The sequence below is a fragment of the Carcharhinus amblyrhynchos genome, chromosome 13, assembly GCF_965287045.1.
Source record: "Carcharhinus amblyrhynchos chromosome 13, sCarAmb.v2.hapA, whole genome shotgun sequence".
Classification (NCBI taxonomy): Eukaryota; Metazoa; Chordata; class Chondrichthyes; order Carcharhiniformes; family Carcharhinidae; genus Carcharhinus; species Carcharhinus amblyrhynchos.
In genome coordinates this window covers 14,977,982-14,997,543 of record NC_137336.1, presented here as the reverse complement: position 1 = coordinate 14,997,543, position 19,562 = coordinate 14,977,982, and the positions used below count along the sequence as shown (strand labels likewise).

Here is a 19,562-nt window from a genome sequence, read left to right as displayed (position 1 = left end):
ACACACACACACTCACACACACACAACACACACCCACACACACACACCATGCACACACTCACACACACTTGCACACATATACATGTGCATGGGCACACACACGCACACACACAACACACACACAAGCAAGTACGTACAACGCACACATGCACATGTGTACTTTCAGCCAAGATCCCTATACTTCAATCAGGAGAGATGATTCATTGGCTGATTGGCCCTTCCCTAATCCAGTGATGTTCAGGTCAATCACAGAAACTCTACACCACTCCAGTTGGGATCAGTTCATGCAGAGCAGGCAGCAGATCAGACTGGTATCTAGAAAATCAAACTAAAAATGTCATCATTTGAAGTTGTTTAATTTTGGCGAAATATTGGATGGAGGCCCAGAAAACATTCCCAAATTTGTGTGTTTAGACTAACTGGTTGTTAGACTTTAGTGTTATTGTATTACTGTTTCTCAAAATCTTTATAATTGATGGGATGCTGTGCCCGTAATAAGTTTAAGCGAATCACATTTGAACACGGGTGAGCCCTGTTTCAGTCTCCCAGCCCAAGTGCAACGCATTGCTTATAAAACACTCCAGACATATCCTAATATGTACGTGACCTTCATACGTTCCAAGCCACATTAAGCGCACCCAGTGGAGAACTGTTGTCTCAGCCATTTATCTATGTGTTCTCTGCTGCTTCCTGCCACCACCATGAGAATTGTTTGTAAATTCTACCACAGAACTAGATTGCAACTTGATAGCTGGGGTCACATTGCTCCAAGCTCAATTCTTGGTCAGGGCAACTTGTGGATTGATTGCACCAATAACAATCAGGATCCATAGCACTTAACAAGTTATATAAAGAGGCTGACCTATTTCACCTATTAGAAAAATGCCCCACCTTTAACCGTGGGATTCATGAGGAGCCAGGTATTCACAGCAATGGCGACATTCGCAGAGAGCACCGTAAGTTAGACTGTTGAGCTCCCTGATTCTTCAATGGCAGATGCATGCTATAAGTTTCTGGGAAAATGATTAGAATATACTGTGGAATACATACTGCTGGATCAGGGGCAGCCCAACCGATATAATACTCATCCACCTGAGATCCTGAACAGATCAGCAAGTTATATAACAACTCTGCACCAGTAAACTTGAGGTAAGCGATTTTTGCGCGTTTCTTGCTTTTTTATGTTTAAGAAATGATTAATATAAACCGAGTTTGCTTATTATTCTATCAAAAGATCCACAGCTCGTTGGAAGTTCCGAAACACCTTACAGCCAATGAAGTACTTTGCGAGTGTAATCACTGCTGTAATTTAGCAAACAAGACAGTCAATTTATGCGCAGCAATCTCCCACAAGCAACAATGTGGTTAATGTCCAGGTAATCTGTCTGAGTGCTGCTGGCTGAGGGATAAATGTTGGCCAGGACCGCGGGGAGAACTCCTCTGCTCTTGTAAGGGAGCCTTGTTTCCCATTGTGCTAAAACAAGTGCCTCTCGATGTGGTTTCAATCTCGAGCCTGGATCATTTCATTTCTGGCAGTTCTCCTGATCAGTAACTTTCTGTTTTAAATGAAATGATGGTAAAATACTGAAGCTGTTATCTACTTGCGTAGACAACTCATACTTGCCTATAAAACTGATTCATTTCACTTTCATTCTGCGTCAAACAGGATGTTAGTTATTACTTGTTTTCTGGATGTACGCAGGCAACCAGGCATTTTTTGCCCTCCCTTAATTGCCGTTGGGAAGATGGTAGGGAGCTGCCTCCTTGAGTTGCTGCAGTCCATTTGGTGAAGTTATGCTTGCAGTGTTGCTAAGTTGGGAGGTGCAGTATTTTGGGCAGCTGATGAATGAAGGAGCAGCAATGATAAATGTTCAAATCAGAATGGTGTGTGGCACACTAGCGAACTCGAAAGTAATAGTTTCCTCATGCACTTGCTGCATGTGCTGAAGATCGTGGGTTTGGGAGGTCCTGTTGATGGAACCATGTCAAGTTGTTGCAGTGCGTTCTGTGGAGAGGGCACACTGCAGTTGCAGTGCACTGGTGCTGGAGGGAGTGAATGTACAAGCCAGTGGAAAAATCGCCACATTTCCCAACCCTGATCTCTGACGTTTGTTAGAAAGTGTGTGTGTGTGTGTGTGTGTGTGTGTGTGTGTGTGTGTGTGTGTGTGTGTGTGTGTGTGTGTGTGTGTGTGTGTGTGTGTGTGTACGTTTGCTCGTGCATGTCTATGCATTTTGTACATGTGTGTCAGATGACAACAGGATCAGACTTGACTGTGATTCCTTTTGCTGCTGAGTAGTTTGTCAATACCTGTAGTCTGAAGTTCATAGGGAGAAGATAGCAGAGCCTCTGAGAAAGGAGGGGAACAAGTCTTGGGGTGAAAAAGAGTAGAAAATATGTCATTATATTTGTAACTTAGACTTCTAATTCCTAATATTTTTGTTTCCTAAACTGACATTCCTTTTTGTTTAAAGTTTATTTGTGCCTGTTGATTTATTGCAGGAGAAAGAGCCATATGAACACAGGCTGGAAACAACATGGATGCTGGAAATGTGACAAGTTTATCAAACTTGTCCAATTCCTTCAATCATTTTCTGGGGAGCTACAAGGACCCAAAGCTCTTGTACTGTGCAAATGGAGGACATTTTATACGAATTCTCCCAGACGGACAAGTGGAAGGGACGAGAGACCGCAATGATGCATACAGTGAGAATTCTTTTTAGCCATTGCCTACACTGTATTGTTTAATTGTGTGTGCGTGTGAGAGCATGTGTGTGTGTGTGTGTGTGTGTGTGTGTGTGTTTATGCGTGTATGTTTGGGCTTGCGTTGCTTGGCAACTGCTTTGAAACTTTCCAAATTCGATTCACTAAGGACACGCAGCAGTGAGGAGAATAGGGTTACCACCGAAATTTCAGGGGAACTAAAACTCCAAAGGGTGGTGCACAAAGAATGTTTTAAAAAACATTTAAACATCCTGCTGTGACAGGATGAAGGAGAATTTTATCAGTGTCACAGATTGATGCTGTCAGTGCGCTTTTCTTATGTGCTAAGTCCACAAGGAAGAAAGCTTTAAGTTTAAACAATTTTATATCTTTTGTTTTTTTTTCCTTTCCCAAGCCGCCACACCTTCCCAGTCCAGCTTCCAAATAACAATTCTTTATATGAGAGTCTGAGTGAACGATCTGAGCATCTGTACCATCCCATCCAAGTCTTGAGTTCATCTGAGTCTGCTGGTGTCTAATCAAATATTGGAGCTTTGCTATTTATGTTGGGGACAGTGGGGAGGTGGGGAGGTTGGGGGGAGAGGGGGAGGAGGGAGGAGGGTGAGTGGACATGGAGCCAAAAATAGCTTGAGGAAAGCTAGGATCATTGACGTTCCATCAGTCTTAGCAACAAGGCCTCATTCTCTCCGAAGGCAGATTAATAGGGTGGTGAGAAAGGCATATGGCTTTCTCACCTTTATCAATCGAGGCATAGATTACAAAAGCAGGGATGTCATTTGGAGTTGTATAGAACTTTGGTGAGGCCACAGCTGAAGTTTACTGAGTGCAGTTCCAGGCACCACATTATAGGAAGGACGTGAACACACTGGAGCGCAGAGATTTATCAGGGTGCTGCCTGGGATGGAATATTTAAGTTATGATGTGAGGTTGGACAGGTTTGTGTTGTTTTCATTGGAGCAGAGAAGACTGAGGGGTGATCTGATTCAAGATTATGAGGGGCATGGAGAGGGTGGATAGGGAGCAGATGTTTCCCCTTAGTTACGAGGAGACACAAGTTAAAAGTGAGGGATGGGAAGTTTAGGGGGGGATTTGAGGAGAAGCTTTTTTACCCAGAGAGTGGTGACGGTCTGGAATGTATTGCCTGGGAGGATGGTGGAGGCAGGATGCCTCACACCCTTTAAAAAGTAACTGGATGAACATTTGGCATGCCATAATATTCAAGGCTAAGTGCTGGAAAGTGGGATTAGGTGGGCAATTCATGGCCTTTCACGCGTCAGTCCAGACTCAATGGGCCGAAGGGACTCTTCTGTGATTCTGTGGTTATTGTCTTCCAGCTTTGTCTCCCAGATAATGGTGGGCTTCATGGGCAGACTGACTGTCAGGCAGGAGACAACTCGGACAACAAGAGCCATATCTATGGAGTCTTGGGGAGATCCCCTGGGCTGGTGGAGAGTGTGAGGCTGAGACTGAGGCTGCGACATGAAGGTGCTGAGGGAGCAGTCAGGGCTTGGGTGAGTGGGGGTTCGAGGGTGCAGTTGGGGATGGAAAGCTGGAGTGCAGGGCGATCAGATCCATGGGGAGACAGTGAGGTGTTGGAGGGTTTAGTGGATTAGGGTGGAGTGGAGGTGAAATCAGCGATCAGGGGTGGGCTGGAGGTTGGTGCAATGACTGGAGATGAGGTCAAAGGCTTCCTTGATGGGCCTGAGGGTCAGTACCTCTGTTCCTCTTTTAAAACAGCCACTTACCTAAGAAAACCAGCAGCTCCCATTTGACTTTCAGTGCCAATTGCAGCAATAAATATCAAATCAGGCGTCAAGTTGTAATGTGGAAGCCTGATTGAAATCTACTAATAAAATACTGCACCTCTGCAAGGAAGGTTGTGAGTGCATTTCACATAGTTCCTTTAAATTCAGCCCTCCTCCCAAACAATGCCCCACTACCCATCATAAAGGCTTAGTGGCCCAGATGTCAATTGGAACTGGTGATTATTTCCTTTCCCTTCCTAGTCTTACGATACGGAGGCTGACTCCATGCCCTTACCACCCACACAGACGCTATCTAATGTGCCACACAGCAAGAGCCTGGGTTTTTTATGTAATTTGTTATCAGATGGGACATTTTCCTGTAAGCAAACAGGGGTAGATCATACAATCACAAAATCCCTACAATGTAGAAGACGGCCAACTGGCCGATGGAGTTTGCACCAATTCTCCCTGACAGAGTACCTTACCCAAGCCCTTTCCCCCAACCAGTCCCCATGCCACACACAATTACCACAGCTAATGCATCTGACCTACACACCTTTGTACACTAAGGGACAACTTAGTATGGCCAATCCATCTAACCTGAACATCTTTAGACTGATCTCAGATGAGAGACTGTAGTGTCACCAAATTAATGGGGAGGGTTTTGCCATGTTATTTTAACAGGGGCAATTTGTGATTAGATGAACACAAGATGAGGGAATCCAGCCTTGAGGGAGTAGTTAATGTTCCATTCTGGAATATTTTAAAGTTACCCCCAAGATCTTGTACAAACCAGGCTGAGTGGCATTCTCTCTCTTTCCTCTCTTTCTGTCTCCACTCTTTCTCTTCTCTTGCATCTCTCTCTCTCTCTCTCATATATATAGATTTAATAGTGTAAGTGCATTAAGGCACTATCTCTTTAAATCTGAGATTAGGTTAATATCATTTTAATTATTAACTAAGTGGGAAATTGTTTTGCCGGTCTTGGGTCTTAGCTGCTCCAAGTCGGAACTTCTGTTGTCCTACTTTACACCGCCATAGTTTTGCCAAAATTCTTTGCTTCTTTTCATGTTGGTTAAATGAGAAGGAAACAAAACAGAACTGGGAGGAAACAGTGCATTAGTCTCAACACCAATCTGAAACTACTGAAAGGAAACAGCCAGAAATGATCAAAGCGTCTGCATCAAGCACACTGATCTCCTTAAGCTGTAGAACAAATCCTCATTGTTCAATCTTGTTTCAGTATTGAACTCAAAAACACCATCAGACTCCACAGTGTGAATCACCCTGAGTTGGCTTAGCGCTTGACCCTTTCAACATGCTGGGTTACAAAGCAGAGTGCCCAAGCAAGGTTTCCCAAATGAATCTTTTCTTGCCAGAGAGATCCAGTTCAAAATTTTAGGTGTTTTGCATCTCTGACTGCTTGTCACGCATATAATTCATCCTTCTCCAGTTCAGCTCCAGCTCCAGGCTGTAAGTAGAGGAGTGGTGACCATTCAAGGGATTGAAGCTAGACGCTACCTAGCAATGAACGAAATGGGTCAGCTTTATGCCTCGGTAAGCTGAGAGCCTCGAATCTTACTGACTTTTCATATATGAGTGTATATTGCCTGATGTACCTAGAGTTAAGATGGAACATTACTCAACCAGATAATCATGATCAAAACCTTTCTCCGCAGATTTCCAATTAGATTTTTTTGTTTTTTTCCCTCCTGAGGGTCAACGCTGGCGTAAAAATCCACAGATGTTCATAATAGGAAATAGGAGCAGGAGAAGCCATTCAGCCCATCCAAACTCTCCAGTAAGATCATGGTTGATCTAATTGTGCCTTTGCCTCCAATTTCCTGCCTCACCCATTATAGATTAAAAATCAATCTGACTCAGCCTTTTATCTGTGATCAATGGCCCAGCCTCCACAACCCACTGAGAAAACAAATTCTTCCTCATTTCCATTTTAAGAGAGATCCCTTGGTACTGGTAGCAAAGAGCTTTCAGAGTGGGGAACTCCCCACTCACCTGATGAAGGGGCAGCGCTCCGAAAGCTAGTGGCGTTTACTATCAAATAAACCTGTTGGACTTTAACCTGGTGTTGTGAGACTTCTTACTGTGGTTACCCCAGTCCAACACCAGCATAGCCACATCCTGACAGCAATTGTCAGGTAGAACTCAGCCTCATTTATAATGCAAATGTGTTCAAAACATAAAATCGCCATCCATTCCGGAGATCAGGATTCCCTTTATAAAGGGCACCTCAGCTTTCAGAGACGTGGCCCCACTGCAGACATGGTGACCCCACCTGCCCTGTCCTGCCCCGTGCCTTCAACAGAGGGAGCACACCCAACTCCCTCAGCGCAGAGGGGTATCCTTACCTCCCATCCCATTACAAGAACAAGTCACTGAGTCACCCCTACCAGAATACACAAGCACAAGGGTGACCCAACCGCCACACCCCCTCCTCCCCACAAGCTAGAAGCCTCACTCATCTCATTCCCTCCCCTCACCCGCGCACAAGAGAGACACTCCGATAAGGGGCCTCCTCAGTGCCAACCTTGCACTGCCCTTTGGCACCCTGCACTGACACCTGGCACTGACACCCTGGCTATGTCACTGTGGCTCTGATACCCTGACTGACACCCTGGCGTTGACACCCTGGCAGCAGAGTATGTAAGGAGAAATTATTCTCTTTGGAATGATTACCAGATGTCAAATAGATTTAAGATATTTGGTAAAAGAGCCTGAAGGAAATAAGGAGAAATTTCTCCACACAGGCTGTTGTTGAGATTTGCAGTACAGGAAATTTCAAGTGTCAATGTTTGAAGAAGGTAAGCCCACAGGGATATGGGTAAAAGACTGGGTTGTGGGACTAAATTGGACAGCTCTTTCAAACAGCACGCATACCCTCACTGGGCCACATGGTTTCTTTCTGTGTTTTAAGATTCTATGGTTGCAGAGATATCCTTTAAATCTGAAACAGAAGCAGAGAATGCTGATAACTCTCAGCTGGTCTGGCACACCCCAGAAGAGAACAGGCAAGTTATTGTTCTCAATCTGAGCCTCTCTTCAAAACACAATACTCTGGATCCAACTCGACATCTAAAGGCATCATTTCCAGTGGGGTTGTGATGGACTGTCTGAATCATCTGAATCATGATTAACAGTAACGTTCTGGCTACCGGGACCACACCCTAACTTTGGGATCCTGGATGCTGACTGCTATCCTCTGCCTCTACCCTGCCTGACATCACCTGAAACCCCATGATCATTGGAGCTCCTTCTGAGGACATGTGTGACTTTGAGAGTGGTGAAAATGGAACAGGTTCACCGGGACAGAGTAAGGTCAAGTTCAGAAACAGGGATGTTTCAATTTGTATGGGTTGGTAAGAAATAATTGATAGCATTGAGCTGCTAAAATGGCTGCAAGTTTCACAGGACACATTACTGATTTATAGTGTATCATGTACAGCCATTAATATCCCATTCTTTTTGTATATTCTTTCATCAGATGTAGGCATCGCTAGCTAGGCCAGCATTTATTGCCCATCCCTATTTGCCCTTGAGAAGGACAGCCTTGCCCTTTAAGAGTGGCATGGTGACACGGTGGTTAGCATTCAGCACACCAGAGATCCAGGTTCAATTCCAGCCTCGGTACAGCACAGTGCTGTTAGGGAGGGAGTTCTAGAGTTTAGGGCCTTGGCAGCTCAGGCTACAGTCACCAAGGACAGATGTATGACAATCTCTCTGTGCAGCTCTTCAACTGCTCTGTAGATTTGTTTGAGGTCAATGCATAATCCCAGTGTGTGTATAGGCATAGGAGCCAGCTCTCTACATGAGCCAAGGTGCAATTCATCCATTTGTGCAGCTTCTGTAGGCCAAGAAAAAGACATCATCCAATATCCACCAGAGAATTTTACACTATAGGCAACTCGCTCTCAATTTTACCTAGAACATAGAACACAGAAAAACTACAGCACAAACAGGCCCTTCGGCCCACAAGTTGCACCGATGATATCCATGCCTGCTAGGCTTACCTATAACCCTCAATTCTATTATGTTCAATGTACTCATCCAGAAGTCTCTTGAAAGATCCTATGGAATTTTCCTCCATCACCACCAACGACATTTGATTCCACTCACCCACCACCCTCTGAGTGAAAAACTTACCCCTGATATCTCCTCTGTACCTTCTCCCCAGCACCTTAGACCTGTGTCCTCTTATGACAACCATTCCAACCTTTGGAAAAAGCCTCTGAGAATCCACCCGATCTATACCTCTCAACATCTTGTACACTTCTATCAGGTCACCTCTCATCCTTCGTCTCCCTAAGGAGAAAAGACCAGGCTCCCTCAAGCTATCCTGATAAGGCATGCCACCCAATCCAGGCAACATCCTTGTAAGTCTAAACCTGCTTCATTATTTATGGTGAAGAATGAAGAATGGCCGGCTAGCAAAATTCAAGAACACTTCTTGGGACTGTGCAACTATTAGCATCAAGTAAAGGGAACAGAATAAAAGTCCCACTTCAGTCTATGGCCATTAGCTAGCTGTGGCTGGCAGAATATGATATTATGTGAGCATTAAATCTAGGCCGACACTCACAGTGCATTACTGAGGGAGTGCTACACTGTTGGAGTAGGGTTGCCAGAGTTGGCTAGGAGCCTCCAGGAATTGAAGATTAATCTCCCAGACACTCCAGGTACAACCTTGGAGAGAAATCGTCAGGACATTAACAGTTTTTCCATATCTAGCCTATCCAGCCCCATCAAGATTTTATCGCTGGAATTTTACTGCTGTGCTCACCAGGGGAATCGGAGCGAGCGAGGGGCATGGAACACGGAAAGATCCATTGACCTCGGGTGAGGTTTTACGGTTTTGGGATGAGCGAGGATATAAAATTCCACCATATGTATTTCTACCAGACACCCTCTCATTCTTGTAAATTCCACTGAGTGCGAGTGTTGATCCAGTCTTTCTTCATATATCAATCCTGCCATTCTGGGAATCAGTCTGGTCACATTTGATGAAACCTCCAGGAGTGCATTTAATCACGGTTGGCAACACTATGTTGAAGGAAGCATCTTTCAGAGAGACACAAATCTGGGGCCCCAACTTCTCGCTCAGGATGGAACAATCCCAATTGTCAATGAAGAGCAGGGATGTTCTCCCAATTGTCTTGGCCAATATTTATCTCTCATCCAACATCACGAAAACAGATGTTCTTTTTCACCACATTCAAACACGTGCAGTGCTAGAAAAGATATCTTTGATCACGGTGGGCTCTCCACAATGGCACATTTGTTCATAACAGTTTCCTTCCCTCATCCCGCCCTGTCCTGCTTCCCTTCCTTGCTATTCTTTCTCTTGTTCCTTCCTGTCATCCCATTTATCATGTCCCACAGCTTGACTCCCCCTTTACGAGATAAATACAGGGGAGGTAACGTCTTTGTAAATTACTGTTATAAGACAAAGGAAACACGACTCACCTGTCCTCTCTGAGCTCAGGAAAGCAGCACTCCCCTGCAGCAAAACATACTGGAAGGGCAACTAAGAGAAAGTAACATTCAAACTGCAGGAATTAAGGTATTGGATTACCTACTTTGCCAGAAAATCGGCTTCCTGGACTCCCTGTAATGGTGCAGTTCTGCGTCGCTTCTACACAAAGAGAAATGATTGTCATCGTTTGCAGTGAGACTGGCCAGAGTCTATGGCCGGAATTTTATTGGCGCTCCCGCCCCTGAAATCGGGCATTCGTTCATTCTCCGTTGGCCTCTGGTGGGATCGTACGGAACTCGGGTGGATGTGTGATAAAATTCCGCCCTACGTCTGAATCTGTGCTTTTTAACAATGGGAGAGAAGGACCCTTACCAATGTACTCCCTCCCTTCACAATAGCACTGCCTCCTCACAAACTCCATGGACACTTATGGTCCTCTAATATCTCATCAATAAAAACACAAGGCGGGATTTTCCAGTCAATCCTGCCAGCAGCAATTCCCCAATCCCGCTGACAGCGACACCCCCTCCTCAGCATGGGTTCCCTAGCGGCAGATGATGCAAGAAACTCTGCTGATGGCAGCGGGACAGTGGCACAATGGTTAGAGCGGCACGGTGGCACAGCAATTAGCACTGCTGCCTCACAGCTCCAGGGACCCAGGTTCGATTCCCGGCTTGGGTCAAAGTCTGTGTGGAGTTTGCATATTTTCCCCGTGTCTGCATTGGTTTCCTCTGGGTGCTCCAGTTTCCTCCCGCAAACCAAAGATGTACAGTTTAGGTGCATTGACCATGCTAAATTGACCCTTAGTGTCCTGGGGGTATATGGGTTAGAGGGAATAGCTCGGTTAATATGTGGTATTACGGGGTTAGGGCTGGGTGGGATTGTTTTTGGTGCAGACTTGATGGACCGAATGGCTTCCTTTTGCACTGTAGGATTTCTATGTTTCTCTGGGACTGCCCATGGGCAGGCTGCCTCCACTACCACAAAACACATCAAGGGATGGGGTGGATAAACCTAACTTCAGGCCCTGTTTTTCAGCATGACCCCTGATGTGGGTGGGACACCAAGGGAGGCTGAGGGTGTGAAGGCCCAGATGATGGCTGGGCCAATCGTCCATGTATTTTCTCAGTGACCTGAGTCCAGTCAATCTAAAGTTTATTTATTAGTGTCAATAGTAGGCTCACATTAACACTGCATTGAAATGAAAATCTCCTTGTCGCCACACTCTGGCGCCTGTTTGAGTACACCGAGGGAGAATTTAGCTTTGCCAATCCATCTTTCAGACTGTGGAAGGAAACCAGAGCACCCAGAGGAAACCTGCACAGACATGGGGAGAATGAACAGATTCCACGCAGACAGTGACCCAAGCCAGCAATCGAACCCAGGTCCCTGGCGCTGTGAGGCAGCAATGCTAACCATTGTGTCACTGTGCCACCCCAAAGTGCAGCTGGAAAATCCGGCCCTATGTGTCTGTCCTAGCTATTCAGGAGCTTTGCTCAGCTATTAGCAGTAAGCTGCAGTGTCAAAGTTCATGCAGAAATCATGTCCACTTAGAGAAGAAAACAGAGGCAACAAAAGGAGCTTATCTCAACTACTTGTATTTATTTAATTCCTTTAGCCAGTGAAATGCCCAAGGTGCATCGCAGGATCTATCGAATAGAATTGAACAATGGTTCACAGCAGGGATAATGACAAACTTTTGTTCGAAAAAGTTTATTTGGTAGGAGCATTTCTAAGGAGGGGAGGGAGGAAGTGAAGTTTGTCCCAAGACTGGAAAATCCCACCCAAAGTCAATGGATCTTTGCATGGTCCATGTCCTGCCCCGTACGATTCCCGTGGTGGGCGGGGCAGGAAAATTCCACCCTCAGACTTGCGTACAGCTGCAAGTGATGCAGCAACTCAAATAAGAGACGTGCAAGAGGCCAGAATCCGATGAGCTCAAAACCTGAGTGGGTGTCAGACTGGGGAAGGTTACAGAGATAGGGAGGGAGGGTCGAGGCTATGGATAATATGGATGAGAGTTTGAGGTTTGAGGTGTTTCTGGATCGGGAGCACGATGTGATGGCGACAAAGATACGCAGGTTAAGAAAAGAGCTGCAGCATTCTGAATGAGTTCAATGCTTAAGCAAAGAAGGTGGGATGTTGGCCAGGAGTGCATTGTAACAGCCAAGTCTACAGGCAAACAAAGGCATGGCTGAGCATTACAACTGAGGCAGTGGCAGGATCAGGAGGCTCCATAAACACCCCTATCCTTAATTAAAGCAGAACCAAGCAATGGCACAGTGGTTAGCACTGCTGCCTCACAGCACCAGGGACCCAGGTTCGATTCCAATCTGGGTCACTGTCTGTGTGGAGTCTGCACTGGGTATCCCCTGGGTGCCCCAATTTCTTCCCACAGTCTGAAAGATGCACTGGTTAGGTGTATTGGCCATGCTAAATTCTCCCTCAGTGTACCTGAACAGGAGCCAGAGTGTGGCAATTTGGGGATTTTCACAATAACTTCATTGTAGTGTTAATGTAAGCCTATTGGTGATACTAATAAATAAACTTTTAAAAAAATGACAAAAAAGTAAAGTGTTTGCTACCATTGTCAGCCAGAAAATCCAAGAGGGTAAAACAGTGGTTAGCACTCTTACCTCACAGCGTCAGGGACCCGGGTTCGATTCCCGGCTTGGGTCACTGTCCATGTGGAGTTTGCATGTTCTCCCCATGTCTGCGTGGGTTTCTTCCGGGTGTTCCGGTTTCCTCCCACACTCTGAAAGACATGCTGGTTAGATGCACTGACCCAAACAGGTGCTAGGCTGTGGCGACTAGGGGAATTTCATAGTAACTGCATTGCAGTGTTAATGTAAGCCTTACATGTGACTAATAAATAAGCAGCTCTTTGTGGTATCACCCCTGAGGTTCTCACTATCACATTTTATTATTAATGCCGAATAAAAGAAAGTCTTTCATTTATTTTTTTTCCTATGTTCTAACTGGGATCTTGCTGATTTGGGTCACACTGGGAAGGGTGTCATTATCTGCTAGGCCACTGTGGGGAGCTCTTTTCATTGTTAACTGCTGCTTGTTCCTTCTGTTCTCTACGCAGCCAGATCCAACAGAAGAATGCTTCTTCGTGGAAACTATGGAAGAGAACAATTATAACACCTACAAGTCGAAGAAGTATATGGAAAAGAACTGGTACGTCGCCATTCGAAAGAACGGAAATGCCAAACCAGGGCCAAGAACTCATTTCGGACAGAAAGCTATCCTGTTCCTGCCCATGCCAGTTACAAGTAATTAAAAAATCAACGCAGCATTAAACAGCCACCCAACTGAAGCAGCCTCTGAACACATTAAAACGCTCCACACTGATTAATCAGTGGCTGGTTAGTGCGATTGCAGAGACAGGTGGTAATGGCAGGTAATGAAAGCAGGACCTGTATTGTTTTAATCCCCTCGTTTACACCCCTGTTCTAACCTCTTTTGCCAGAAGCATTGACATTCCCTGAGGGAGCATAGGAACTTGGAATTCGGAGCAGAAATAAGCAATTTAGTCCTTGGAGCCTGCTCCGCCATTCAATCAGATCCTGGCTGATCGCTTCCTGGTCTCAAATCCACCTTCCTACCTGCTTCCCATTTCCCTTTAACCTGTGTTTTAAAATCAGAAATGTATCTCTCCTTCTTGAAACTATTTAATGGTTCAGACTCCACCACACTATGAGGGAGTGGCGGGAGGGCATGGTGGCACAGAGCGGTTAGCACTGCTGCCTCACAGGGCCAGGGACCCAGGTTCAATTCCAGCCTCGGGTCACTGTCTGTGTGGAGTCTGTATGTTCTCCCCGTGTCTGCGTGAGTTTCCTCCAGGTGGTCCGGTTTCCTCCCACATTCCAAAGATGTGTGGGTTGAGTCGATTGGCCATGATAGATTGCCCCTCGCGTTAGGGGGATTAGCAGGGTAAATGTGTGAGATAATGGGAATAGAGCCTGGATGGGATTGTGGTCAGTGCAGACTTGATGGGCTGAATGGCCTTCATCTGTACTGTGTGGATTGTGTGGCTCCTAGTGAATCATGCGCCTTCTGTCCTTCATGTGACACACAGGAGCCAAGATGGTCATGGGCACCAGTCCATGCCAACTATGTCCTTCCTTGTCTCTTATACAAGGGACATGTAGCAACAGCAGTGGCTGGTTAGCAATTCGGAGTGTGGATTATGCACCATTTTTGTACTCATTAGCCTGGGCCCCTGAGGGAGGAAAATTGTTTCTTTCTGATTAAACCAAGCAGACCCGGGAAGGAGCCAGGAGCATTCAGCTCATTAACACATTAGGAATATACCTTTTCAACCATGGGACTAGTGGAACACTGTGAACAACTGTATTGTGTAACTGGGCCAGTCGTTGACACTTTCTACAACTGATGTTTGAGAGTAGATTTTCTGAGTCCTTATCTGCAGTGAGGTTGTTGGGGTGTTTTGCGTTGCCAACTCTTGTTGGGTGTATTATTATATCAGCACATGGCCTCACTGTTCCAAATGCACCGTCCAGTCTAAAAGCCATGGCTGGAATTCACCAGCCGTTCACATTGGTGAGATTCTCCAGTCACGCCGGCAGTGCATTCCCGGATGTGGGTATCCCGCCGGTATGGAGCGATGTCAGTGGGAATTTCCACTGACAGCAGCGGGACCAGAGAATTCCACCGCTGGCAAACAACGCACCACCTCCCGCCAGCGGGGAAACACGCGGCTAGTAGGCCGGAGAATCCCGCTTCATATCTTTGTCTTCATTCCGATGATTTTTAACTAATAAATGAAAGCATTCAAATCAAATGGCAAACGTTTTGTATGTCCTGATGATTTTCTGTTTCTCCTGGGTTTCTCCATTGATTAATTTTTAATTCCTGGAGTCTCCAGGACAGTCCTGGAGATTTGGCAACATGAATGCCTGCAATTGGTCAAGTGGACTGCCCATTAGTATGGTGAGCCAGGTACCTTTAACTGAGGATTCAGGAAAACCTGCCTGCATATTTATGTCTTAGAACACTATGGGGGTGATTCTCCCATCTCACTGCGCTGCTTTTGTAGTGAAAAGTCTGACAACACCAGGTTTTAGACTTTTCACTGTGTTTACGCCAGTCCAACGCCGGCATACCCACATCATGACTGCTTTTGTAGCGCAGCGGACTGAGAGACTCTTTGGCAGTGCCAACCTAGGTCCCCTGGCACTGCCCAAGAGACAAAGTGCCAATGTCCCACTTGGCACCACCCATCTGGCAGTGCCAAGTGGCAGAGGCCTGGTGGGGCTGGCAGGACCTCTGGGATGTGATCTGTCAGGGTGGAGGTTACTCTGTAGTTTGGTTTGAGTGACAGAGGGAGGGAGGCCAGCGATCAGGACAGTGACCCACGCGGGAATCGAACCGGGTCCGCGGCACTGTGAGGCAGCAGTGCTAACGACTTTGCCACCAGGCTACCTGACTTGGAGGGGAACATCTAGATGGTGGTGTGCCCAGGCATTTGCAGTCCTTGTCTTTCTAGCTGGTGACAGTTGTGGATTTGGAATATTCTGTCTGGGAAGTCTTGGTGATTTCCTGCAGTGCATCTTGGTAGATGGTACACACTGCTGCCTCTGTGCTTCAGGAATGGAGGAAGTGGATTTTGGATGTGATGAAAGGGGTGCCAATCGAGCAGGTTGCTTTGTCCTGGATGGTGTCGAGCTTCTTGAGTGTTGATGGAGCTGCGTTCATCCAGGCAATTGGAGAGTATTTCATTCCACTCTGATTTGTGCTTGTAAATAGTGGACGTATTTTGGGGAGTCAGAAGGTGAGTTATCCTCCACAGAATTCCCAGCCTTTGACCTGTTCCTGTAGCCACGGGATTTATCTGGCTAGTCCAGTTGAGATTCTGGTCACTGGTAACCCTCAGGATTGTGATAACGGGGAATTCAGCAATGGCAATGTCATTGAATGATAAGTGGAGTCGTTGGATTCTCTTTTATGGTCATTGCCTGGCACATGTCTCCCACGAATGTTACTTGCCACTTCTCAGCCCAAGCCTGAATGTTGTTCAGGTCTTGCTACGTATGGGCACTGCAAGGAATCGAGGATCATTGTGCAATCATCAGCAGCAAGGTAATCTTTAACTGCAAGTTCTGTCTTTGTTGAATTCTCACACTCATTCTCTCATATCACACACTCCTCCCTTTCCTTATCTTCCGTCACCTATTATACCGACTCAATTTTCATTCTCCATCATGAGCCAGATCCTCTCTACTGATCTCCATGAATAGGGTCAGTGTTAAAATAACCAAGTGGACACTTGCCAGAAACAGGCTAAGTGTTTGTATTGGAATAGCACCTGTCGTAAATTACCCTCCATGAGAATTTACTCAGACATAAGAACATAAGAACATAAGAAATAGGAGCAGGAGTAGGCCATCTAGCCCTTCGAGCCTGCCCCACCATTCAATAAGATCATGGCTGATCTGAAGTGGCTCAGTTCCACTTTCCCGCTTTCTCCCCATAACCCTTAATCCCCTTGCCTACCAAAAACCTATCTACCCGCGTCTTAAATATATTTAGCGAGGTAGCCTCCACCACTTCAACGGGCAGAGAATTCCAAAGATTCACCATCCTTTGAGTGAAGAAGTTCCTCCTCAACTCTGTTCTAAACTGCCCCCCCCTTATCTTGAGGCTGTGTCCTCTAGTCCTGCTGTCCTTTCTGAGCGGGAAGAACCTCTCCACCTCTACTCTATCCATCCCCTTCATCATCTTATATGTCTCAATAAGATCCCCCCCTCATCCTTCTAAACTCTAACGAGTACAAGCCCAGTCTCTTCAGCCTCTCTTCATAGCTCAACCCCCTCAACTCTGGTATCAGCCTGGTGAACCTCCTCTGTACTCCCTCCAAGGCCAAAATATCCTTGCGCAAGTGCAGCGACCAAAACTGCACACAGTACTCCAGCTGCGGCCTCACCAGTGCCCTGTACAGTTGCAGCAAGACCTCCCTACTTTTATATTCAATCCCCCTTGCTATGAAGGCCAACATCCCATTTGCCTTCCTGACCACCTGCTGCACCTGTAGGCTGGGTTTTTGCGACTCATGCACAAGGACCCCCAGGTCCCTCTGTACCGTAGCATGCTGCAGCTTTTCGCCCTGTAAGTAGTAGACGTTTTTCTACAGCCACTGGATTACCCTTCAGGTACTGCAACTCTTTCAAACATAGGAGATAGGAACAGGAGGAGGCCATTTGGCCCTTCGAGCCTGCTCGGCCATTCATCACAATCATGGCTGATTGTCCAACTCAATAGCCTAATCCTGCATTCTCCCCATAACCTTTGCTCCCATTCGCTCCATCTACACCTAACCACTCTTGAATACATTCAATGTTTTGGCATCAACTACTTCCTGTGGTAATGAATTCCACAGACTCACCACACTTTGGGTGAAGAAATGTCTCCTCATTTCCGATCTAAATGGCCTACCCCGAATCCTCAGACTGTGACCCCCGATTCTGGACACGCCCACCTTCGGGAACATCCTTCCTGCATCTACCCTGTCTAGTCCTGTTAGAATTTTATAAGTCTCTCTAAGGTTTAGGGATCAGCAAGCTACTTAATAATGAATCGCAAACAAAATCAGTTGGTAGGGTCCTGAAAATACGCAACACCGAAGGAGACTTTCAGTTTATATGCCTGTGACAGTGTAGTCACTCAATGGCCAATCCTGTGCATGATCATAGAAAAATAGAGGGAAGAGTAGGCCATTCGGCCCATCGAACTTGCCCTGCCATTCATTTTGGTCTTGGCTGATCATCAAATTTAACATCCTCAGGATGTTACAGCGGTTGAGGGTGGAGAGCCAGCTGATTGTTCCTTTCCCTCGTTCAGGATGCTGGGGTCAGTCATATACCGTCCTGATTGGAAACAGTTAAATCAAGCCACCTGGGACTACACCAACATATTAATTCTACATCCTTCGTCTGCTACAGAAGAGAAAACAATCAGGTAACAGCATTTACTTTACCCCCAAAAAAAAGGAAATTGTCTTGAAAATGTATTTTTTTACTCAGACTGTCATTATAAACAGAAATCACATTGGGACCCAGTGATTTATGGAAAATAAAGTACTCGTGACTTCAACACACTTGAGTTATGCGTCCCATGACGTTCGATGGTTTATTTTTATAAGCCAACCCACCTCCACACATCTCCTCTTCAATCCTGAGGCCTTTAAAATTAATTGCAAAGCCGTCATTTACTGACGATCCATTAGCAAATAAAATATTTGCCCCGGTTACTGAGAGATCGCTGGTTAATTACGCAATTGTAAAGCCCAGCTATAGAGCTCGAAAAAAAGCTGCTGTTTAAAATGGGGCCATCTGGCTGCAACTGGTAATCACTGGAAATTGCCCCTAACATTGCCTTTCTTCCTTGTTACCTACAAGGCAGCTTGTGATCATTATAGCTACAGGTGTTTCCCCCCCACCACCATTGCTGAGCTCTGCCGCTCACACACAGATCAATAGGACAAGTGCACACTGGAGGAAGTCTTCATTCCAACAACACTTCACAGTTTCACATAAGAACATAAGAAATAGGAGCAGGAGTAGGCCATCTAGCCCCTCAAGCCTGCCCCGCCATTCAATAAGATTGTGGCTGATCTGTCGTGGCTCAGTTCTACCTTCCCGCCCTCTCCCCATAACCCTTAATCCCCTCACTTATCAAAAACCCATCAACCCGCGTCTTAAATATATTTAGCGAGGCAGCCTCCACCACTTCAACGGGCAGAGAATTCCAGAGATTCATCACCCTTTGAGTGAAGAAACTCCTCCTCAACTCCGTTCTAAACCGCCCCCCCTTTATCTTGAGGCTGTGCCCCCTAGTCCTACTGTCCTTTCTGAGCGGGAAGAGTCTCTCCACCTCTATCCTATCCATCCCATTCATCATCTTATACGTCTCAATGAGATCTCCCTTCATTCTTCTAAACTCTAACGAGTACAAGCCTAGTTTATTCAGCCTCTCCTCATAGTTCAACCCCCTCAACTCCGGTATCAGCCTAGTAAACCTCCTCTGCACTCCCCTCCAAGGCCAAAATATCCTTGCGTAAGTGCGACGACCAAAACTGCACACAGTATTCCAGCTGCGGCCTCACCAGTGCCCTGTACGGCTGCAGCAAGACCTCCCTACTTTTATATTCAATCCCCCTCGCTATGAAGGCCAGCATCCCATTCACCTTCCTGACCACCTGCTGCGCCTGCAGGCTGGGTTTTTGCGACTCATGCACAAGGACCCCCAGGTCCCTCTGCACCGTCGCCTGCTGCAGTTTTTCGCCACGTAAGTGATAGCCCTTCCTACCATTATTACACCAACCCTCTATCTAAAACATGGTGACACAGTGGCCAGCATTGCTGCCTCACAGTTCCAGGGAACGGGGTTGGGTTCCCAACTTGGATCACTGTCTGTGTGGAGTTTGCACGTTCTCCCCGTGTCTGCGTGGGTTTCCTCCGGGTGCTCCAGTTTCCTCCCACACTACAAAGATGCGTGGGTGAGGTTGATTGGCCGTGCTAAATTGCCCCTTAGTGTTCCCAGAATGTGTAGGTTGGAGGGATTAGCGGGTTAATGTGTG

General features: G+C 46.3%; 1 protein-coding gene across 4 annotated transcripts in view; it reads left to right on the top strand.

Annotated features, from left to right (window-relative positions):
• LOC145351461 (fibroblast growth factor 1-like) overlaps window positions 1–14,748 on the top strand; it is a 35,860-nt gene extending 21,112 nt beyond the window's left edge. The window contains exons 1-4 of one of the 4 annotated variants that reach the window (XM_080201051.1): window positions 1,664–1,748; window positions 2,501–2,704; window positions 5,921–6,024; window positions 13,054–14,748. In XM_080201051.1, the coding sequence (XP_080057177.1) occupies window positions 2,536–2,704; window positions 5,921–6,024; window positions 13,054–13,263 (483 nt within the window). In that variant the 5' untranslated portion in view covers window positions 1,664–1,748; window positions 2,501–2,535 and the 3' untranslated portion in view covers window positions 13,264–14,748. Of the gene's footprint in view, window positions 1–1,663; window positions 1,749–2,320; window positions 2,376–2,500; window positions 2,705–5,920; window positions 6,025–13,049 lie in introns of those variants that run through there. The other 3 variants (XM_080201050.1, XM_080201053.1, XM_080201052.1) reach the window with 3 other exon arrangements.
• The last annotated feature ends 4,814 nt before the right edge of the window (window positions 14,749–19,562 follow it).